Source organism: Misgurnus anguillicaudatus, chromosome 8, assembly GCF_027580225.2.
Source record: "Misgurnus anguillicaudatus chromosome 8, ASM2758022v2, whole genome shotgun sequence".
Lineage (NCBI taxonomy): Eukaryota > Metazoa > Chordata > Actinopteri > Cypriniformes > Cobitidae > Misgurnus > Misgurnus anguillicaudatus.
The window spans coordinates 19,952,120-19,977,720 of record NC_073344.2 but is presented as its reverse complement, the minus strand read 5'-3'; the positions used below and the strand labels follow the sequence as shown (position 1 = coordinate 19,977,720).

Below are 25,601 nucleotides of genomic sequence, written 5' to 3'. Positions count from 1 at the left end.
TCAAGTTCATTGGATTGTTCTTTGTCGACTTTAAAGCGACGCCATGTAGTTTTTCAACCTTCATAATACATTTTCAAGATCCTTGTGATAGTACATCGACTTTAAATAGGTTGAATGACATGTCTACCATAGCCTGACAGGGTCTGTATCGCTTTTACTCGTACTTTAAAACTTAGGGTTTCGGGTAGTAACCAGAGCACAAAAAAAAACCTACAAAATTCGACTGCTTTACGGCATACGTCACTTCCTCCACACATTTTTTTAATGTGAATTTTGCTAGAGGCTACTGAAGGAGTGTAGAGAGCAGCTTCTATTATGTGACTCTGTGGCATCGTGTTAGTGTCACGGACCTATGACACAGGCGACCCGGGATTGATTCCCCTTTAAGGCAATTTTTTATATAAACTCACTTGATTCATACATAAATGCGATCTTTTTTATAAATGACGGCGATTATCTTGCATATAGTTCCCTGTATTCAGATGCTGCATTCAATTGTTCACGTATTTACCTTTCTTTTACTGTCTATGGTATTTACATTACAATCCAGGATGCTGTAGCAGTCAAACTTGCTCAAACTCACACAGTGTAAAACCAAACCCTATGCATTCACCAATCAGATCCGAGCGTTTCTCTCTTCTCTCTTCCTCATTTGCTGCGTTCCACTGTCACAAAGCGGCAGACCTAAACACATCGGTTTACTTGGATTTGGAGCGACAATTTTCACACAAAAGAGAGGAAAAACGAGCGCCATTGTGGAAAATCCTGGTGGCGAGGGAGAGAGAGACGATGCAACAATATTTGTTTCGTAAAAGACAAGGAAATACTTCTAGTCGTTTCTCAATTGCTGCAGCCTCCGGAGGTCAAATATGCAGGCTGCATACGTCATCAAGCCTGGTTTATTAAGGTAAACTGAGCATTACATTCGCATAAGCATACTGCAACAATTTACGATTAACTAAGTATAATAGTCAACTTTATAATTGCTAATATTCTGAAATAAGACAGTCTTGATGACGTATGCAGCTTAGAAATATGACATCCGGAGGCTGCAACCTTCAGATTGAGAAATGGCTTCTGCCACGACGAGTTCCTCATCAGAAAGTTGTAACATGACTGCGTTTCTCCCTGATGCCTCAAAATGTTGATCGTTTAGCGTTTTAAATGTTTAGTTTTTAGTTTAGTTTTAAGGTTGGCCAGTTCTTTTCCTTTGCGACAGTGCTGCAGCGCTTGCGGCCTCCAGGGGCGCTAGGCGTGAAAAATACATGTCTAGCGCCCCCTAGTGACCAAAGAGTTCAGCGGTGTGCCTTTAACCCACATGCAAAAAGTTTTTCTTAACAATAAGGATAAGCTACTCATTTCATCGTACTACAATTTGCTATACTGATTTCAATTTTCATTAGCACTTTGGATACAGGGATAGTACATTTTTATTACATCCCTTACGAAAATTAACAATTTTTAACCATTAGTAAAACCATGGTTTTGCCAATAGTAATCAATACACCAAAAGAACATTGTTACTACACCTTTCCCACAAAAAACATGGTTAATTTTCGTAAGGGATGCATTTATAAATTACAAAATACAATTATTTTCCATTAAATTATCTGATAAACATGTAAATATATAATTATGGTTCAAAGGTCACCATTAGTGGTGATGAGCAAGGGATTAAGATTGCCTGCCGAAGTATTTTAAATGTGTTATAAGAAACCCAAGCCCAATTTTGAACAATTTAGCTGCTCAAAATAATGTTAATGCTCAAGATTTACATTTTAGATATTACTATGGATGCAGCATCATTAAAAAGTTCTGACAATTTTTTTTGTAACAAAATTAGCAATTAGCAATGCAAATGTCATGGCTTTAATCCCAGGGAACACACATGATGATAAATGTATAGATTGAAGACACAGTAAGTTGCGTTGGATAAAAGTGTCTGCCAAATGTGTAAATAATGTGCATTATTAAGTCCCAGTATTTTGTACTTTGGGTTTATTGGCTTAAGCAGACCAGAAAAGGATTTGTGAAATAATTGATTACTTATTGATTGAGTGTTCTTAAAATACCCAATCAATAGCAAATCAATATAAATTAATGTAAGTCTTAGTTACAACAAAAAAGGTGAATGTACAGTATTGTCATTTTTGTTAACATGTAAAAAATATGAAAATGAATTATTTATTGACACTTTAGCCCAATGTCACAACAGGCAAAACATGTTAATGAGAAGCATGTGCCAGCAGTGATTTTGCTACTTCAGGCATGGGAATCTCATCTGTTAATTACCCATAAATGTTAACAGTCATTCCCTTTCCTATACCAAATGCCCTGGGCTTATAGGAGAATCCCCGGCTGCACTAGTTCGGCTAGGCTCGATACCTCCACTGACACTCGTCTGGTCTCACACAGATGGATGCAAGTGCCCTACAGTAAGTGGAGACAGCATATGAGACATGGATGACCAGGTCTCTCGCAAGGAGACAGCAGTGGGCATTAGGGTACTCTGCTACAACATATAATTAGTGAGGAGCATCTGTTCTAGAAGGTTCCTCCAAACGCAGAGGGCTTTGAGAGCTTGAATAAGCCTCTGGGTTTCAGCGGATTCTGTAGCCTTTATTGCTTAGGATGATGAATTGCGCTGCATTGCCTGTTGGGGAACTGGATGGTGATTATGGTAACGAATACGGATCAAGTTCAGTCTTGTAGTACAGTTACACACCTTCCTTATGCAGAGAGTATGTAGGGCAGTGTGTCTTAGAAAAGGTTTTTATTTTTTATTTATGATGACAGGGACCCCTAATTATGATGAAATGTTTCTAAGGGACCCATTTTCTTAAAATATATATCCATTTATATTTAATTTTGTATAACGAAACATTGAAACCGTGTTAGATAAACAGTTATTGTGATATCATTGCTGCAAGAGGCGCAATGATATTACGCAGTGCCCGAAAATATCCTCTGTTATTGAAAGTTACCAAGGGGACTATTTCAGGCGCTGCGTAATATCATTGCGCCTGTTGCAGCCATGTTACGGCAGCAAAGTTCTTGATTATTACGCCAGAATGAGAGTATATTTCGGTGTTATATCAGGCTAGAAAATCGCAACTTTTAATTTTCCGTCAGTCTTAGTACATAGCTACAGAAGAGTCAAAGTTTTAAATTGGAAAAATATCGAAATTCTTTGGTTATTTTTAGCGCAATGCTAATGGTCTAATCAGATTCAATGGATTACGCTAAGCTATGCTAAAAGTGGCACCGCCAGCTACAGAGATCAGCTGAATGGATTCCAAACAACATGATCTCACAAAGTTCCGTGGGATAGTCACGGAATTTTGTGCTCATTTTTCCTTGGCATTCTCACGGATCTCCGCATTTTTCCGTGGCCCTGCTACGGACTGTCTTTTTCCGTGGCATTCTCCCGGATTGGTTACTCAACTGCTTTTTCCTGTTTTCAAACCATTTTCGCTTCGGTTTAGGGTTAGATTTAGTGTTTGCATTAGTATGTCACTTTAACTATTGGTCTATACTATTTTTTTCTGATTTATTCTTTTATATTTTCTAAACTTTAAACAATTATCGCCTGGCGTTGGGGTTAGCGTTGGGTTTGGGTAGAGATGTCATTTCATGTAAATCTAACCCTAAACCGAAGCGAAAATGGTAAGAAAATAGGACAAAACAGTTGAGTAACCAATCTGTGACAATGCCACGGAAAAAGACAGTCCGTAGCAGGGCCACGGAAAAATGCGGAGATCCGTGAGAATGCCACGGAAAAATGAGCACAAAATTCCGTGACTATGCCATGGAAATTCGTGAGATCAGGTTGATTCCAAAACGGTAAAATCAAACTCTAGTGGAACTGGAAAATAAGCATATTTTCCAAAAAAAGTGGAGTGTCCCTTTAAATAATTGACTACACAGATTCTTGGAGCCTTCTGGGGGACCTCTTAGGGTCCAGATCCCAGTTTAAAACCCCTGTTTTAGAAGACACATCTGTAGCACTTCGGGTTAAGTAAAAAATATATTTTAGGGGGTTATATATACTTATTATATATTATATATTTATTTATTTTATGCAGTAATTCTCAACCACATTGTTGAACCTGCCTCATCCAAGTGACCATCATGTAATGTGTTTTGAGCATGAGCTTACCAGGGCATGACTCCAACACTTTCTGCTTTGCTTTTAAACATAAAATGTATAGTTTATAGGAATAGTTTACCCACCATAATAACTTTTATCCTGTTCTTTACGCGCACACAAAAAATAAATGAAGTATACATGAAAATCAGCTGACGTCACTCACTTGTCTTCCGCCATTTTGAGGACCTGAAGTGGTCGCAAAAGAACTACAAGCTATGCCTTCAATATGCCGTGAGCATCAAAATCGCTATTTTTACAACACTAAGAAGGCTCAACACAACATTATATTTTGCTCGAAGTATCGCCTGTGTCTCTACACGTGAACTTGAACATTGAGAACATTGTTTGTGAACACAGAGTTAACTAATAAGAAGGTTTTGAACAACTGACTTTGGATGATTTTGGTCCGCTCGCCGCCCCCTTCCCAGTCTAGATGTATCGATCTCCAATTGCGACGTAAGGAGGGAGGAGAGTAAAGATGGATAGCTCCTAAAGCATACTTCCATAAAAATGCACGCATAATTCGTTGTTTTGTCGCAAGTGAAAAGCAATATTGACCTTCTAGTTGAAAAAGGAGCCTCTTATGAGATTCATTCATTCGCATTGGGAAATCGATTATTTACGTCTGGCAGAGATGACGAGCGGACACCATAACAGCCAAAGTCAGTTGTACAAAACCTTTCTTTTTAGTAAACTCTGTGTACATAAACAATGTTCTCAATGCTCGCGTTTATGCGTAGAGATCCAGGTGATACTTCGAGCAAAGTTTCGTGTTGTGTTGTGCCTTCTTATGTTGTAAAATAGTGGTAGTTCGGTAGCAGCGGACAGCGGCTGGAAGAACGCATCAGGGATCAAGTAGGCATCACACCCTAACCAAGATATATTTTAAAGTAGCGTTTCTTTTCATGACAGTCGAGATGCAACATGTTGTCTTTCGTAGCCCTTTCCCTTTTCATAAAAGATAAGAAATCCGTAAATCGTATCAAGCTAGCCAATGCTTGTCAGTGGTTTGGTGATACTCGGTAGGTCCTCAAGATGGCGGCATGACGTAAAAGGTCACATGACTGATTTCCATCTATAGCACAATACATATTGTATACATTTATGATGTTTTTTTTGTTTTTGCAAAAGACATTTACATTACATTAACATTTATACATTTCGCAGATGCTTTTAACCAAGCCGACTTACATACAGTAGGGGAAAGCATTGAAAATTCTGATTACGAGATTAAACAAATCATTGTGCAAATAAAGGTACTACACAATGCCATAGCAGAACCATTTTGGGCTTTATGGTTCTATAAAGATCCTTAAATATACAAATAACCTTGGTATTGACTGATCTCACAAGAAATCGTACATATACGAGTTGGCTAATTCGTATCAATTCATACGAAGTTAACCGTTCAAAATTGTACGATTTTCAAGAAATAAAACAACAACGAACTAAACCCCTAACCCCAATATCACAGGGGTCAGGGCAAATCGTACCAAAACTTACTAATGTGGTCATGTAGATTAATACGAATTAACCTACTCGTAAAATATTTACGATTTCTTGTGAGATAGCGTTGGTAGTTATGGTTTAGAAATGGTTCTTTGGAAAACCAAAATTCTCCTTAGTAGCACCGTTATTTTTAACCGTGTTAAATAAAAATACAACTTGTGAGTTAACTATCCCTCTTAACTGATGTAATGCACAGAATATATGTGTGTGTGTGTGTGTGTGTGTGTGTGTGTGCGCGTGCGTGCGTGTGTGTGCGTGTGTGTACACACACTAAGGAAACATGGTTTATTATAAACATAATAAGATGCAAAGACCCTTGTCATTAAAGACGGAGTGCACAATGTTTGAAAAATGATTTGGAAAAGGAGACGGGCCGACTACCAAAACACACTTGTAGCCAATCAGCAGTAAGGGGCGTGTCTACTAACCAACATCTTTGCTGGGGTTGCTTATGTGTGGGGCGGGTCTATCAAAAGAAGGTCCAGATTTTGTTGGGATAGGGGTTTGTATGTTTAGGTGATTTCAAATGTCATCATTGGCTTTCAAACATTGTGCACTCCGCCTTTAAGACAAATTTAAAACCAAACATGCTTGACAGGCATCAAAAAGGTATAGTCTCATCCCAATGTACCATCCCGCTTTGCACAATGCATCAACATCTTCTCTAGAGGGAGCCTTATAATGAGAGGGTTGTCGAATGAGAGCGCTCACCTTTCCTGCCAACTCATCAGCCTTGCTATCAATGTTCTGACCCACCTTATGGAAACTTGCCCATTAGGCAAAATTGGCTCTCTCCCCAAGAAGCTATTTACCACAGCAGAAAAAAATAAATAAATGCGCACACATCAGGAAATGGGGCCAAGGAGAAAGAAGCTGTTAGGAAGCCATCAAATAGTCATTCTGTTTGTCTCTCTCTCTATCTCTCTCTCTTTCCCTCAAAGAGCAGATTGGTATCAACTCATTCCAGAACTAGCTCCCATTAACCTGTTCACAGGTTGCACGGAAAGGAAGCATTTCTTTCTCTCTCTCTTTCTGCCAGACACCCTATCGCTCCTCCTTATTCTCGGTCTCGCTCTCCATCTCTTTTAGTAAGAATCACAAAAGATAATTTCCTTTTCAAATGACTGCGGCCCCCTCAGCTGACCCCTGGGCATTGAGGCAATGGAGAGAGGAAGCGGAGAATAAGGTTCTGAGGATAACTTCCTTAGGCAGCCTGGACAAACCTCACAAAACATTGCATTCATTACAGATGGAAATAAAGCTGAGAGAGAGGAATCGAAGAGGAAATAAGAGTATTTCTGGGTACTTAAACCTATAGGCCCTATAGGTAATTTTTACGTGTGCATAGTTTATTCAACTCGTATGCGTTCACAAACTATTCTGATGACAAAATTTGCATCACACGCAAAAGGTGTCTGCAGTACATTAAGTTCCAACCAGATCTCACTGGAAACCATACGTATTTTGCTGGTTAGCTAATTAATTTGAATTCGTACGAAGCGAATTGTATTAAGCGTATAATTATTGGAAAAAATTATAATAAAGCCCCACTCATAACCCCACCCCCATTTGTGTGATTTTTGTAGACTGCATGGTATCATACATTAACCAACACACAATACAGTTTTTCAGAAATAAATCTGAAATTAAAAACATGGACATTTGATACAATTTTTCCCTGTAGCCCTTTATGGAACGGCAGAAATTCCACAAGGGGGCGTATTTGTTCCTCAAACGTTGCACAATAAGCGTGACATCTGAATATATTCATTATAAATCATGAATGAAAAGTGAGATTCGAACGAATGTGTGTTAGTGAACTAATTGTATACACTATTTATATCGTAATTCGGTCAGAAACGTCAAGATTGTGAGATGAACAAATCGTTTTGGATTAAAAGGCTTGGATATTTCATTTCCTTGGACTTTTGGGGATTTATGAACAATTTGTTTTGGACAATTTCACCGAAGCGGATAAAGGGAAGATTTTGAAGGTAAGTATATCCTAAATCGGCGCCGCCCGGTTCAGGTAACTAACAACTAGATTACAGTTTTATGACTGCTAAAAATCATATTATGCTTTGTGTGTGCGCTTAATGGAATCCCGAAAGTCTAAGCTTTACAACGATGTGCCGCATGACCGTATATTTTGAAAATTTAATGCTTCAAAGTTATAATGACGTAATGCAGCCTCACGTGCAAGGGAGGGGGTGTACCGTGTACAGCACAGTGTTCCTTATCAGGTTAAAGGGACACTCGACTTTTTTTAAAAATATGCTCATTTCCAGCTCCCCTAGGGTTAAACATTTGATTTTTACCGTTTTGGAATCCATTCAGCCGATCTCCGGGTCTGGCGGTACCACTTTTAGCATAGCTTAGCATAATCCATTGAATCTGATTAGACCATTAGCATTGCGCTAAAAAATAACCAAAGACTTTCGATATTTTTCCTATCTAAAACTTGACTCTTCTGTAGTTACATCGTGTACTAAGACTTACGGACTGCCCGAAAATAGTCCCCTTGGTAACTTTCAATACCAGGGGACTATTTTCAGACACTGCCTAATATCATTGCGCCTACTGCAGTCATGTTAAGGCAGCAAAGTCCTTGATTATTACGCCAGAATGAGAGGATAGTTCCTAGCCATATCTGCCTAGAAAATCGCAACATTTTCCGTCGGTCTTAGTACACAAAGTAACTATAGAAGAGTCAAGTTTTAAATAGGAAAAAAATAGAAAACTCTTTGGTTATTTTTTAGCGCGATGCCAATGGTCCAATCAGACCCAATGGACCACACCAAGCCATGCCAAAAGTGGTACCGCCAGACCCGGAGACAAGCCGAATGGATTCCAAAACGGCAAAAATCAAATGTTTAACTCTAGAGTAGCATATTTTCAAATAAAGTGGTGTCTCTTTAAGTCAGTGGCTTTTTGGTTGGGAATTTAGATCCTGTCGCACATCTGCAGTCAAAATTCACCAAATCCTATCACAAAGAGAGAGGTATGACAAATATCTTTCACTTTTTCCGACAAAGGCAACAAAGTATTTTTTCGAGACACTCAGAACAGTGTCAACAATAACACCTTTCTCTCTGTATACGTGTGGGAATATTATATTATTATAGTCTAAAAGAGCAATCCGTGAGTCACTGGGAAAATGATGCAAAGGTGAGGTTACAGATGGTTTTGATCGAGATGTCTCTTTCAAGAGCTTATTTTGTTGTACGTCACAGTATATGTAATAGAGCTCTCTTCTCTGCACATAGGCAAAGACATACAACCAAAACAACATTCAAAAATGATTTCCCCCAAAACCAAATTATAACACAATTTGAAGATAAACGCTATCTGGATATTGAAAAGTGAGCGAGCCGGGCAATTAGATCAACACGATGCCAAAGTTCTTGTGCCGACTTTTACCCAGTTCTCCGGATCCAATGCTTTTTTATTAGGCTCTGTCAGGTTTCATTACGAACTGGAAAATCTAATTTTGTTCTGTGTATCTGACAGTATTTCAAACTAATTCATCTTGTCAAGGTGCAGGCTCGACAAGCCCACCAGATGGTGTTTGTGTAAGATGAAACCCAACTACATGCTCACTTTCTTAAAGGGCACTATTACCTTAAAAAATCGGTCTTCAAGAATTCTGTTTTCCTTTTTACAATAATCGCTCAATCTTATTTCATGGCTCAAAGCAAATCATCAAACAAATGTTGTTGAATTGTTCTAGAGGCCTCAACATACCACTTGAAAACTAGAGAATTTGTAAATGCCTTTTCAGTGCTATAAAAAAGTTATTTTCAACCCAGTGTTGAGTCAAAAAGGAACAAACCCAACCTGTTGAGTTGTTATTTCAACCCAAATTGCTGGGTTATTTTAAGCTAACGTTGGGTCAAATCTAAAGATTTTCTATATTAATTTAACCCAACGGCTAAGTTTGTCACTTTTTGATTCTATGCTCGGTTAGTCTAGAAATAAGAGGAAGCAACAATATATAAAAAATCAGTTTTTTATATATTCTTAATGGCCTTTTCTAATGGCCAAATGGTCCCTAGTTGGTCCCTAGTTGTCACCTGTCAAGTACACCTTTGCACCTATTAGTACCTCAAAAGTACATACTGGTACCAAGTGTATACATATCTGTTGATAAATGGTACATACAGTATTAGGAGGTTTATAAAGGGTACTAAATTTTTAAACCATATTTTTGGACAGTGTGGTCTTAAAGGACACATACAGTATTATGCCCATTTTTAGATGTAATATAAGTCTCAGATGTGCCTAAAATGTATCTGTGAAGTTTTAGCTTAAAATACGCAACAGATCATTTATTATAGCATGTCCAAAATGCCCCTATTTGTGTGGGAGCAAAAAGCGCTTTTTCAAAATCCAAATGAGCTACTACCATACTACCTTACCACAAACAGTGAGCGAGTTTGGTTAAAACTAGATCTGATTCATGTGAATACAATCTGGCATTTAGACAAACAAGCTTTTGCGCAAAATTAACAAGTCACTCAGTGGTTGTGGGCGGAGCTTTATCAGTGTGATGTCACATTAACAAGAGAATCAAAACAGCATCTCTAATAAGACTGCTTTGGTTTAATGTGGATTAAAAAAGTGGATTTTGCATATGTTCTCTTTAATTTTCTTTCAACTTCTTTGACTAGATCTAAAGAAAGTGATATGAAGTAAAAGTTTAGTACATTTAGGCATGTACAGGGTTTCCACACCTTAGTTAAGTTCAAATTCAAGGAACTTTCAAAGATTTTCATGTTTAATACCCTCAAATTCAAGGACTAAATGTGGGGACACATTTCAAGTAAGAGCAAGGTTACATTGTGTTACTTTTTAAGATACATTGTTACTGTTCACTTTCGAGGGAACTCGGCTGCGTCACTGTGATGACACTTTGGGGACGCCTCCAGTGGTAAGTGCGTCTGAATGTGTATATCAAATTCAACCAATGGTGAGGCTTAACGACAAAGACAGGTTTATGCAGGAGCCAGGAAGTATATCGCTATCTGAAATATTGCCAAAGACAGAGTTTCAGGGATGCAGGAAGTATGGCAAGGGAGACGCAGCGTCTCGTTCCCTTCTCAGGGAACAACAGTTACATACGTAACCCGAGACGTTTTCATGTGTTAAAGCATTTTGGCATGAATCAACATTCGCATAGATATAAGCATTTAAAGTGAACAGTTTAGAATTATTATCCTGCACTACACAGGAAATAATATGGATTTTTTCCAGAAAACTTCTTGCATAAAATAGATTTAAGCACTTTTAATGACCTGTATCTATGTATGTATCTTTTCAAAAACTTCCCAGGGCCTTGAATTTTTCCCCCCAGATTTACAGTCTTTTAAGGATTTCAAGGACCCGTGGGAACCCTGCATGTAGCAGACAGTTTAATCCGAAGGTATAGGAAAATGACAAAGTGTATGATCCTGTTTAATATTAATATAATATAGATATACAGTGGGGCAAAAAAGTATTTAGTCAGCTACCAATTGTTCAAGTTCTCACACTTAAAAAGATGAGAGAGGCCTGTAATTTTTGTCAAAGGTACACGTCAACTATGAGAGACAAAATGAGAAAAAAAATCCAGAAAATCACATTGTCTGATTTTTTAAAAATTTATTTGTAAATTATGGTGAAAAATAAGTATTTGGTCAATAACAAAAGTTTATGTCAATACTTTGTTATATACCCTTTGTTGGCAATGACAGAGATCAAACGTTTTCTGTAAGTCTCCACAAGGTTTTTACACACTGTTGCTGGTAGTTTGGCCCATTCCTCCATGCAGATCTCCTCTAGAGCAGTGATGTTTTAGGGCTGTCGCTGGGCAACTCAGATTTTCAACTCCCTCCAAAGATTTTCTATGGGGTTGAGATCTGGAGACTGGCTAGGCCACTCCAGGACCTTGAAATTATTCTTACGAAACCACTCCTTCTTCGCCCGGGCGGTATGTTTGGGATCACTGCCATACTGAAAGACCCAGCCACGTTTCATCTTCAATGCCCTTGCTGACGAAAGGAGGTTTTGAGTCAAAATCTCACGATACATGGCCCCATTCATTCTTTCCTTAACTCGGATCAGTCGTCCTGGTCCCTTTGCAGAAAAACAGCCCCAAAGCATGAGGTTTCCACCCCCATGCTTCACAGTAGGTATGGTGTTCTTTGGATGCAACTCAGCATCTTTCTCCTCCAAACACAAGAAGTTCAGTTTCTACCAAAAAGTTATGTTTTGGTTTCATCTGACCATATGACATTCTCGCACTCTTCTACTGGATAATGCAAATGCTGTGTAGCAAACTTCAGACGGGTCAGTCCCTGTTCTGGGATAAGCAGGTGGACACATCTGTCACTGCAGGAATTGAGTCCCTGGCTGCATAGTGTGTTACGGATGGTAGCCTTTGTTACTTTGGTCCCAGCTCTCTGCAGGTTATTCACTAGGTCCTCCCTTGTGGTTCTGGGATTTTTGCTCACCATTCTGGTGATAATTTTTACCCTACGGGATGAGATCTTGAGTGGAGCACCAGATCGAGGGAGATTATCAGTGTTCTTGTATGTCTTACATTTTCTAATAATTGCTCTCACAGTTGATTTCTTCACACCCAGCTGCTTACCTCTTGCAGCTTCAGTCTTCCCAGCCTGGTGCAGGTCTACATTTTTGTTTCTGGTGTCCTTTGACAGCTCTTTGGTCTTGGCCATAGTTTAGTTTTCATTCTGACTGTTTTATTTTGTGGACAGGTGTCTTTTATACTGCTAACAAGTTCAAACAGGTGCCATTAATACAGGTAACAAGTGGAGGACAGAGGATCCTCTTAAAGAAGAAGTTACAGGTCTGTGAGAGAAAGAAATCTTGCTTTTTTGTTATTGACCAAATACTTATTTTCCACCATAAATTGCAAATAAATTCTTAAAAAATCAGACAATGTGATTTTCTGGATTTTTTTCCTCATTTTGTCTCTCATAGTTGAGGTGTGCCTGTGATGAAGGTTGCGGGCCCCTCTCGTCTTTTTGAGTGGGAGGGCTTGCACAGTTGGCGGTTGACTGGATACTTTTTTGCCCCACTGTAAAAGTAAAGCACTAAATGTATGTCCAACTAAACTAATGGGGTCATAAGGTTAATTCTGCTATGCAAGGCTAGATTCGCATCATTGTTTGTAGATTTAAGACGACTTTCTTGGGAATGTTCTTCCCATGTTTGCCCTTTCCACCAAGAGGTAGCATAATATATTGCTGTCTGATTAATCTTAATGAATTATGCAAATGTACTTTATCTCGAGCGATTTCAGAATGTTTCTGTATTGTTTTATTAATGCGCCTTTGAATTACTTCACACAATTGCAAACTCTCTCTCTCTTTACTCGCACGCCGCATCGCAACGTTTCGCATTCAGCCTCGTTCCTTTATTAAAAACCCACAGTGGTCTCTGGTGAGTTGCACGAATAAGAAATTAGTCATTACTGTAATTTAATGACTTTAAACCAAACAAGACTGCAGTGTAGATTACTGAGCGTAACCCAAAGCCTCCTCCCCTGCATCCCGAGGGGCTGATCTTTGGGAGTATGTCTCCTTAATTTCTACTTAATTAATTATGTTCGTTATCACGACTACCCTGTGGTGAAAGCACAGTTTCAATTACGACGGCAAAATTGACATAACAATGCCGAAAAGGTCTGACGAACGCTCGTATAGACACCTACAGTGGCCGTGTTTATGAATTACAAACTTTATTTTACATTTATATATTTATGAAACTGGCAGATGCTTTAATCCAAAGTGACAAAGGGTATACATTTTTATCAGTATGTGTGTACGCTGGTATTCAAACCCATTAGCTTTTGCGCTGCTAATGCAATGGTAATACTAGTGTAGGCCTATAGCTAAATTTTTAATAGTTAGTGTCCTCACTATTCAGTTTTCCTATATGAATAGATGCATAATAGTATAGCCAATATTTTGTTACAGACTTAGCCGTTTACTGGTTTGTGAGCTCTTCTGTATAATAAAAAGAAAGATTGTTCCTACAAAACAGAATTTTTAAGTACTGAAATGAAAGCTTTGATTTACTGAGCCACTGAGTCATTTCATTGATAAGAGAAACATTATCCAATTCTTTACTACATGTTTCACTTCAAAGGGCTCGTGAAAAGAAGGCAGCTTCCATGAAACATTGCTTATCTTTGTAAATGTGATATGATATAAAAATGTAAGGATTATAAGGGGATTTGGATAACAATTAAGCATGAGGTTCGAAACACTATGAGGGTGGCTTAATTTGGACTATAAGGCTACACAGATACTGTCTGACAGCTCCAATAGATTATATTAGTTGCCATGTACCCTTCAAATGACAGCATTCGCATTTCAATCAGGATGTCAGAGGATTATGAAACATCTACTGTGTAGCCTTCATTCTAATGCGTGAATTCATATTCAAAGCATAATGCTGATATGATTATCAATGCCTTGTCATGTTCAGAGGGAAATGTCAACAGATAGCATTTATATAAGAGCCAAATTGCAGCACGTGTCTCTACTCTGTCTGTTTGATCTAACATAATGTTGTGTTATAAAGACAGAACTTTACACAACAAAAAAAAAACTTTTGTCATTTTTTGTTCACCAATATGCAGGTTTCAGTAAAACACAAACATTTTTGGGGAATCTTCACTTTAATTCCTTAGTTTTTTCCCTACATTGATAGTGACCAAATTTTTTTATTTGGAGCTTTACAGGTGTTTCTACGGAGCCCCTAAGGGGACAAGGAGCAAAAATTAAATAAAGTTTAGTTTCGCGTGCGCATGTGAAACTTTCGCGTGCTCACGTGAATTTACCGCGTGCTCACGTGAAACTTTCGCGTCCGCATGTGAAACTATCGCATGTGCACGTGAAACTACCGCACTTAGTTTCGCGTGCTCACATGAAACTTTCGCTTTCACGTGAAACTTTCGCTTTCACGTGAAACTTTCGCTTTCACGTGAAACTTTCGCTTTCACGTGAAACTTTCGCTTTCACGTTAGTTTCACGTGTGCATGTGAAAACTTTCGCATGCTCACGTGAACCTATCGCGTGCTCACGTGGAACTATCGCGTGCTCACGTGAAACTTTCGCGTCCGCACGTGAAACTATCGCATTTGCACGTGAAACTACCGCGCTTAGTTTCGCATGCTCACATGAAACTTTCGCGTTCACGTGCGCACGCGATAGTTCCACGTGCGCGTACGAAAGTTTCACGTGAGCACGCGAAACTACACTTAAAAAAGTTCTGCAAATGAAGGTTTTGCGTGAGCACATGAAAGTTTCACGTGAGCACATGAAACTAAACTTTTGATTTTTTTGTGAAGGTTTTGCCTCATTGAGGAAAATAACAGCACACTGTAAAAAATGCAGCATGAAGTTAAAACGACTACTTAGTCAATTAAACCTACTATTCTAAATTTTAAGTTAACATAACTTACAAAACAAGTTAGAATTGTTTAACTTAATTTTAGTGCTGGGCAAAGATTAATCGCGATTAATCGCATACAAAATAAAAGTGATTATTGGTATAATATATGAGTGTGTGCTGTGTCTAATTATTATGTATAAATATATATACACACATTCATGTATGTATTTAAGAAACATTTACATGTTTATATATATTTATTTATATTTTTAATAAAAAAATGATATATAAATAAAACAATTCTGAAATGAATATATGACTGTGTGTGTGGTTAAATATACATAATAATTAGACACAGTACACGCACATATATTATGCAAAAAAATCACTTTTATTTTGTATGCGATTAATCGCGATTAATCTTTGCCCAGCACTACTTAATTTGTTAAATTACAGTAACAGTAATTACAGTAAAAGCTGAATTTTTACAGTGCATAAAAGTTTTGAATGATGCAAGGTTAGTGAATAATAAAATAAGTATAAAAAAAACTAAGGGATTTGGAATGAAACAAGGGTAAGAAAATTATAAATATAATAATAAAAACAACAACAAAATAACTCCCAATAGAGTAAATATGATATAATTAAAACTAAGTATGAATATTAAACTAAATATGATATTAAAAAATGATGTAACTCTTATTTGATTAAGTAATATTATAATTATAAACAATTATTGAATGTTTATTTAAAGGAAAAGTTTTCTATAAAGGCTGGTTTAAGTAAATGGTAATATAAATATAACAATAAAAAACATTACTATCTTTAACTATCAGGTGAGTAAATATATCACTTTAATAATATAAAACATTACTATAATAATAACTTTCAATAATCAACTATTTAGAGAAGCTTTCAATTTGGTTCAAGCAAATAATAATATAAATATAACAATTAAAAAATTTTTACGGTAAGTAAATAATATAAACTGAATAATAAAAAAAAACATTATTCAAATGTTACAAGCTTATTTGGATCAAGTAAATAATAAATATAACAATTAGTTGTAAATAAAAGTGAGTAAATAATATAAATATAATACTGAAAAAAACATTAATATAATAACTCTCAAGAAAATATTATAATAACTCTCGTTTATCAACCATTTTCAAGTTTAATTAAGAGGCGTGGATACACGCAGCACACCATTTAAACACACATCAACGCAATCTTTTCTGGGATCTTGGAATTGATGGGAAGCTCTAGATGCTACTTTATAAACATGGAATATGGTAATAATCATTTACATAAATTTCTACCCTTCCATCTTAAGATTCTTCCCTCTCGTCTCATATGGTGCCACTGAGAGGTCGCGAAGAAAATGCAGCAAGTGTCCACATCTTGATCTACATCACAACCCTTTCCACAACATCCATTGACCTAATTGAGGTTTATGATCATTATTATGCAAATCCATGTCTCAATTACTTCAGATTCTCAGAACCTAATGGGGCAGCAGACACTGAAAATTAATTCAAATGCAATATTGCCATTTTCTCTCCATCTCCTGACTTGTTGCACACACATTTAGGCATAATTTATGCATTTAGCAGATGCTTTTATCCAAAGTGACTTTACAGTGCATTCACTATAGATTTGATCCATTTGGTTTCCATGAGACAGCAGACGACCGCAGGACGGATTCAGACCTGATCTGCACCGCAGGATTTGGCCCAGAGTCGTCTGCTATGGTGTTGCAATTAAACTCTAGGATTACACGCTATGGCGTTCCTCCAAAGTTTACTATAAACTTCATTAACATTCAGATGTGGGTAGAGAAGATGAAACCAGTGATAGGTATGAGGTGACATTGAGCAAATAAACAGATTCTCACCTGTGTCTTTGAGCAGATACACCTGCACGCTAAATCCCCCCTCGCAGAGTCCTCTATAGTGGCCTGAGCAAGCATCGCATGTAGATAAGGATCCCTGGTGTGATGATTCATAGGGGCTCATTCTGGATCTTCTGGAAGGCCCTGTGAATTTTGGGACTGCTGCGTCTGCCCTTGGCCCGGATGGATTAATGGTGGAGAGTCCCAGCATGGCAATGCCGGCTTAATCCTGGTTCCTCTGTGAGGTATCATCTCTGTCCTGCGTCTGCTATTGTTCCCAGCTTGAAACAGCTCATCACGCTTCACAGTTGGGTTTAATATACTCTTTTAATTATTCTTGCAAAATTCTTTCATATTAAAAAGGTCTTCAGAGAATAAAATTGGTTCTTCTTTGGCATTGTTGCTAAGAACCTTCATTTAGCACCTTTACTTTTATGACTATATATTATATGTATGCATTTGCCAGACACTATATAAAAGTGTATTCAAGGTCTAATTTTTTAACCTTGACATTGAAAGCGCAGCAATACCAGTTGGTGCAAGTAAGGACTGACTGTTCACACAAATGTCATAACCTTTAGCACAATGTACTGAATGCATACTGTACAGCAGGGGTGTCAAACTCATTTTAGGTTGAGGGCCGGATGGTAAACAACATCACCATGTGATGGCCGGATAACTTTTTGAACATTTCCTTTGGTGTGTAAGTGTGTATTAGTACATGTTAACGATATGCAAAAGGTACATACCCCAAAGTAAACGATGACGCGAGTTATCATCTCCAACGTAAATCTCTTTTCTAGGACTAAAACAAACACACGGATTGTAGGCAACAGTTTACTTCCTGGGATTGATGATGTAGACAAGACCACCATTATCATAATTCCTCCCGCTTTGACTCACAGCCTGTAAATTAAATCCCGTTAGCATTGCATTGTGACCGAATCTTTCAAACATGGTAAGGAGCGTCACAGGTATTCAGTCCAATCACAACGTACAGATTAGCTGGCCAATCAGGAACACAGAGCTTTTCAAATCTGTGCGTTTCGGGAAGAGAGTGAAATCCGGAGCCACAAAAATGTACGGTATGTGTTTTTTAATCCATAAACCATGCAAACACATTGTATTATACCAAATACACACGTTAATTTTTAGCAATGAAATGTGTTCTTTAAAATTTGTATTTAATAATAAATCATCATGCGGGCCTGATTGGACACCTTTGTGGGACGTGTTCGGCCCACGGGACGTATGTTTGACACCCCGCTGTACAGTATGAAACCTTAACCGCATCTATAACCTTTTGATTTACACACACAATTCTCAATGCTTTCATCTCCCACTCGACACTTCAGATGAACGCGTGCTCATTCTCTTTGATTCAATAAACGCATTAATGCATTAGCTCGTAGTTATGAATGCTCCATTATTTCATTGAGCTGGTCTTGACATCTTCAAAGTAAATGACATCTTGACTAGCCTCAGTCTCTGCTTGTTCTGCTGTTGATGTTGTTAATAGTGAATTAGCCAGACAATATCACTGGCAAATACTGTCATGTTCATAACATTAGCCCTGCCCTATACGAGTCAGTCTGAAGCATTCAGTGACAGCTGCATAAGCACAATCTGTCTCACAGACTGCATGCTAATAATGCGGCGTCTGTGCAGAAATGTGTATAAAAATAAGACTTTGTGTCAATTTCAATGAAAATCTGATCTTGATACCTGTGATGATTTGAATCTGTTGCGGTAGACGTAGGCTGTTTGTTTGTGTTGTTTGAACATACAGTGTAGGTGCAAGAACTTGAACTATATTATTTCAGATGCTTGGATAAATCTTTAAAGGTGCTTTAAAGGATCTATTGACAGAAATGGAATATAATATACATAACTATGTTTGTTGTGGTGTGTAAAGACCTTATATAATGAACTGCATTGTTTTTATTACCTTAGAAAGAGCCATTTTTATCTACATACACTGCGGGCCCCCTTAGAAGTCGCGTCATGTTTCTTACCAGTGGCGGCTCGTGACTGCTCATCCGAAGGGCGCTAATTAAAAATAAGTGTTCGGAGTGTGGTGTGTTGCTTGCGTTTTCAAAATATGTGTTTGTTGCGTCGTGTGGACCATGTGCATCGCGTGTTTTGTCAAGGTGGGTGCCTGCTGCACACGCGTCAGGACGGTTTGTGATAAAAGAGACGTTTATGTTCACAAAATAGACGCAAGAGACTCTCTTAACAGTAAACTTTGATTACGCATGAGATTATGTGAGTATCTGGCAAACGTGAGCGTCTCTTTTATCATAAACTCTTTAGACGCGTCTGCAGCAGACACTTATTTTGACAAGACACTTGATGCACATCGGATCTCTCGATGCGCAGAACACATATTTTGAAAAAAGGAACCACATACATGGCGCGTTTTGTCAATACGTTGTCTCAGACGATGACGTGTTTGTCCTGTGGTGGCTAGCATAGCTTTACTATGCGTTTCGAAAAGGACGGGTGACCTTAGACCTGAGCCGTTGGATGCAATTAACAGTCTCACCCCTAGATGCCGCTAAAATCCCAGACTGCACCTTTAAATGCTCACTATTTTTTGCCCATAGTATTTATTTTACCTACTATGGAAGTCAATGGGTCAGCTGTGTGCTTACCATCATTTATCAAAACATCTTTGTGTTCAACAGAAAAAAAGAAACTCATACAGATTTAGAACAACATGATGGGGAATAAATGATGACAGAATCATTTTCATTTTGGGGTGAACTATCCCTTTAATAAAAACCTGTAGCTTATTTAGACTATTATCGTTATTATTACTATGTTACAGTTGAGATATGAGGTATGAGCGATGTAAAAATGATGTGTGTTGCTCCTTACCTGCCATAAAAAGCATTTTTTTTGTATGATAGAGAGGTACCCATTCTCCAAAGTTACGACTGGACGAGATTTCCCATAGAGATACTTTTATTGGAGATAATACTGACACTGTTACTCAATAGCGGCCACCAAAGCTTTTAAAAACAAACAATAAATCTTTTTGCTATCTTCATTTTCACCGGTCCACTAGACCACTACGGCTTTTCATCCATTATTAATAACTGTAATTCTTATTTTTATACTCGCCTCTCGCCTGCACAAGTCCATTTCGAAATAGGGCCGAGTGTCCCACAAGCATATCCAAAAATCAAACACCCACGCTGATCAACAGATCTGCCCATAGAAGAAAATACTGGTAAAAGACAGGGAACTGAATAGCGGTGCTCCTGAAACACACATGATTCAAGTAGTAAGTGAACCTTTTAAGTCCACATTTGCGTCGGAGAAATGTAATCCATTGCTGTGAAGTTGTCGAACGGTGTCTTGATGATCTTATGAAATATTTACTTTACATAATGCATGAGAATCTTGTCCAACAATGTCATATAAAACAAAAAACAGGAGTTCGGCAGACCAAAAATAGAGGGGGAAGAGAAACGTTTTTCCATGTGTTCAAATGGTCCATTCCGAGGAATATTAGTATTCATCATCCAACGTCCAAGTTCAAATAGTTGTGAAGTACACTGAAGTCAATGTGTCTTCATATCCATTTCTTTGATCCAAAAAACACTGCTAATCCCAAATGCATATTGATCCCAAACTATCGTGTGACCTGAAAAAGAAAATGTATTATTTAGTATATCATTATTCTCCATATCTATTAAATGGATAGTTCACCCAAAAATATAAATTCTGTCATCATTTACTCACTCTCGTATTGTTACAAACCTGTATTATTATTTTTTTGTTCTGATGAACACAAAGGAAGATATTCTGAAACAAACCATCCATTCACTTCCATAGTATTCTTTATTCCTACTATTGAAGTGAATGGGGCTCATGATCGATTTGGTTACAAACATTCTTTACAATATCTTCCTTCATATTCATCAGAACAAAGAAATGTATACAGGTCTGTAATAACTTAAAGGTGAGAAAATGAGAAAATTTTCATTTTTAAGTGGACTAACCCTTTAAAGTGATAGTTCATGCAAAAATTTAAATGATGTCATTATTTACTCACCTTCAACTCATTACAGACATGTATAAGATTCTGCTCAACACAAAGGAAGATATTTGTAATCAAGCAAAAAAAAAAAAAAAAACAGGAGCATCATTGACTTCCATAGTAGGAAAAACAAATACAATGGAAGTCAATTGTGCTCAAAAATGTTTTTTTTTTACAAACCTTGCTCCTATCTTCCTTTATGTTCATTAGAAAAGAGAAATGTATACAGGTCTGTAATAACTTAAAGGTGAGAAAATGATGAGAAAATTTAAATTTTTTAAGTGGACTATCCCTTTAAAGTGATAGTTCATGCAAAAATTTAAATGATGTCATTATTTACTCACCTTCAACTCGTTACAGACATGTATAAGATTCTGCTCAACATAAAGGAAGATATTTGTAAACAAGCAAAAAAAACAACAACAACAAAAAAAAAACAGGGGCACCATTGACTTCCATAGTATGAAAAACAAATACTATGGAAGTCAATGGTGCTCAAAAATGTTTTTTTACAAACCTTGCTCATATCTTCCTTTATGTTCATCAGAACAGAGAAATGTATACAGGTCTGTAACAACGTAAAGGATGTGAAAATGATGAGAACATTTTAATTTTGGGATGAACTGTCCGTTTAAAATATCGGTAGGCAAAAATGCACTTTTGCACTTATACTGAATTCAACTGATACGCGGTCTGAATGAAATTTAAAGTGATAGTTCACGCAAAAATGAAAATTATGTCATTATTTACTAACCTCCAAGTTGTTACAGACCTGTATAAGATTCTGCTGAACAAAAAGGAAGATATTTGTCATCAAGCAAATAAACAAGAGCACCATTGACTTCCATAGTATGAAAAACAAATACTATGGAAGTCAATGGTGCTCAAAAATGTTTTATTAGCAAACCTTGCTCATATCTTCCTTCATGTTCATCAGAACAGAGAAATGTATACAGGTCTGTAACAACGTAAAGGATGTGAAAATGATGAGAAATTTTTCATTTTTAAATGGACTATCCCTTTAAAGTGATAGTTCACGCAAAATTTTAAATTATGTCATCATTTACTCACCTTCAAGTTGTTACAGACCTCTATAAGATTCTGCTGAACACAAAGGAAGATATTTGTAATCAAGCAAAAAAAAAAAGGAGCTCCATTGACTTCCATAGTAGGAAAAACAAATACTATGGAAGTCAATGGTGCTCAAAAATGTATTTTTTACAAACCTAGCTCAAAATATCTTCCTTTGAAATTTATACAGGCCTGTAATGACTTAAAGGTGAGTAAATGATGACAGAATTTAAATTTTGGGGTGAACTATCCCTTTAAAATATCGATAAGCAAAAATGCAATGATACTGAATTCAACTGAATTATATGCGGTCTGAATGAAATCCACTTTAAATGAAACTAGAATTAGAAATATCTGTTATATAATATTAACTTTTATTGTTTTGAGTCTTTTAACGCAAGTGTTACATAATGTGAAACTGTTTTGCACTAATGCCAGATTTATGATTCATAAATCTGTTATGAATCTCCTGTTATTTGGTTTGTGCATTAAATCGAAAATGGAAAGAGAAATAAATAAGATAAATTTGCCTGCATTTGCGAAGTATTAAAATCTATGAATAGGCCTAATACAAAACTAGGCATTGCCATACAGTATGGTCATATAATATACATCATTTAGTCCATTGAATTCCCAGTATAATAACTCTAATAATATACAGTAAATACTGTACACAGTTAGAAATAAAAATAAATAAAGGCTGTCAGTATCCTTTAAAAAGATCTTTATATGTACCATTTATATTCAGATATCTACCTTTGTGGTACCAATGCAGTATGTCTCTTATGTACCATTGCGCACACTTTAGGTGTACCTTTTGAAAGGGTACCATTTTTTTTTTGAGAGTGTAGCATTAACATGGCATAATATTCAGACTCATACCACCCACGACCCACCCAGCTTTCAGGATGTTAGAAATGTTTAAATTGCTGTGTCGACTGAATTAGACCGCAATACCGCAACGTAAGTCAGCAAAACGCAATGGCAACCAGCACAGAGTGCTAACTAATTATCTCGTATACTTTCCAAGCAATATAAAAATAGAAAAATCTGAAGTTTCCTCTAAGGCAAAAGGTGTTGGTGCGGGGATTGACACATGCATGATGTACTGTCACCTACAAGTGTCATTAACCACACCACCAGTATGAACTCAGCGGTCGCGAGCCGGAAATAGACCGGCAGCACGCTAGGGGAACAAAACTGTTAGTTCCTCTGGATCCGAAGGGTTTAGCATGCAAGTCTGGTCCTGCTCCAGCTCTCTAACACAAAAAGCATGGCTCCGGGATCAGAGGCCGGGATAGGGCAGGTCTCCATGGCCGCGAATGAGACCAAACTGGCAGGCAGCTAAGGGGAGCGCAGTCTAATCTACACCTCCAGGTCATTGCCAGCAGGCAGCCAGAGGACACACAGAGGATTTTGAATCTGTTCTGGACACCTTTCCTCTATTTGGTTCAGAAATGTAGTGCGTTGGCATGACTAGACTTGGTAATTTGATAGAAATTTTAGGGCGGGCAAGTTCAGACCTGAGCAAATGTGCAACATAATATAGAGATGTATGATGAAGTGAAAGTCTGGGATTTTTGTGTAGACGTTTCTTCAGTAGCACACAGGTTGTCGTGGTTAAGCGTCTGTCTGGACGAAACTGAACTTCCGGTCTTTGTTTGTTTAATTTTCTGGCTAGTGGCTAAACTAAAACTATTAAACAAATACCTCGTCGAAAATAACAAATGTTTTGGTTTCCTAAAGACGAGAGATTGTGATCATGTAAAGGGAGCTATGTGAGCCTACGTCTTGGTTTAATTATTGTCTCTTGCAAACTATGAAGGGACAATGAATCAATACACTGACATGGTAATGCTAGACAGATATTTGGTTGGCACAGTCCTACCGTAATTTTGTCACTCCTAGACGTACGTCTGGCGTCAGGGGGGAAACGTTTACCTCGATGAAGGAAAGTCATTGTCTCACCAGGCTATGTTTATTCGGCTATCCAGTGCTGAGCTTCGATGAAACTTCATGAGACCGGTGAGATGCTTCCACAGGGCGGGAGATACGCGGCGTGATTGACAGCTTTGACACCAAATGGATATACCATTTAGTTATGTAAAGCATACTGTATACGGAAAAAAACCTGGACATTTAATCCGTCGAAAAATATCAAAATCGGCAAAATGGACATACGTGGTTTTCATCGGACAGCGACGATACATTCATTTTACACAGTACCGTAAGCTCAATGTAGTTTTTGATATGCTATAGCTATGATTTAAACAAAAGTAATCTACTTGTTATTTATTTTACTTGTTATCAGAAATAAACTACTCTAAAACGAATTTGATGTTATTGATTCTTTATGGAAGTTTACAGAAAGTTTAGTTTGTTCCACAAAGCTGTTTGTTTATGTTGTAACTGCTGAAACCGTCTATACGTAGTTTTTTTGCAGACTGATCTCACGGAAAGTCGTGTTATAGTCACACAAAATTGTAGCAATTTATTTGTGTCTATGGCACGAAATTTTGCTTTATTATGAATGTCTTTTTCGTGACAAATTTCTATAAATAGTTTTTTTTGTGTGCATTGCACGATTTTTCATTTCATTTTATGTATTGTTTTTTTCCTATTTTCTTATCATTGTCGCTTGTGGTTAGAATCACTTTCTGTTACATTGTAAGACATCCTAACCCAAACCGCCCCAACTCCAGGCGAGAATAGTTTTAATAGCGGAAGAAAAACATGTAGAAACCAATACATAAAAGTATCCTAACCTAAACGCCAAATATAACCCCAAGCAACAATGATTTAAAAATAGGGGGAAAAAAGGAGAAAACAATACACAAAATGACACGAAAAAGAAAGTGGTGCTCAAGGCACGTAAAAAATCTGAATTTCGTGCCAAGGACACAAATAAATTTATAAAATTTTGCGTGAATATAACACAACTTTCCAAGAGATCATGTTGTTTTTTTGCATTAGCTTACATTAACTAATGGGGCGTACACACCAGAAGTGATTTTAACTATTTGCGCAAATATATTACATACAAAGTCAATTCAAAGATGTGAATAGACGCAAATAGGCATGGGGCAATCTGAATGGCACTAATTGGTTAGCGCGATTGCCGCGAACACACGCTACTCGTCTCAAATGCGTCTTCCGCGCAAAATGAAAATATGCACACCAAATTTTGAAAATTTGCATGGCACAAAGTTAAATCCCGCGACTGATCTAGAGCGAGGAACACAATGCTTCGCATTTGATGTGTATGCAGAATAACAATAAACAATACGGGTAACACTTTACAATAAGGTTGTATTTGTTAACAATTAGTTAATGCATTAGCTAACATGAACTAACAATGAGCAATACTTCTAAAGAATTTATTGCTGTTAGCTCATGTAAGTTTCGGCATTACTAATACATTTATAAAATCAAGCATAACTTTTAACATTTATTAATGCCCCATAAACTAGAGGTCTTCTCGGGTCCAAAGAAATGTACCCGAATCACTTTTTACCCAAACGTGCACACTT

The 25,601-nt window shown here is 37.3% G+C and overlaps 1 protein-coding gene across 1 annotated transcript in view; it reads right to left on the bottom strand.

Annotated features, from left to right (window-relative positions):
• Positions 1-19,901: 19,901 nt before the first annotated feature.
• Positions 19,902-25,601, bottom strand: part of tafa3a (TAFA chemokine like family member 3a) — a 141,137-nt gene continuing 135,437 nt past the window's right edge. The window contains exon 5 of the mRNA XM_055213640.2: positions 19,902-20,604. Coding sequence (XP_055069615.1) covers positions 20,593-20,604 — 12 coding nt within the window. The 3' untranslated portion in view covers positions 19,902-20,592. The remainder of the gene's footprint in view (positions 20,605-25,601) is intronic.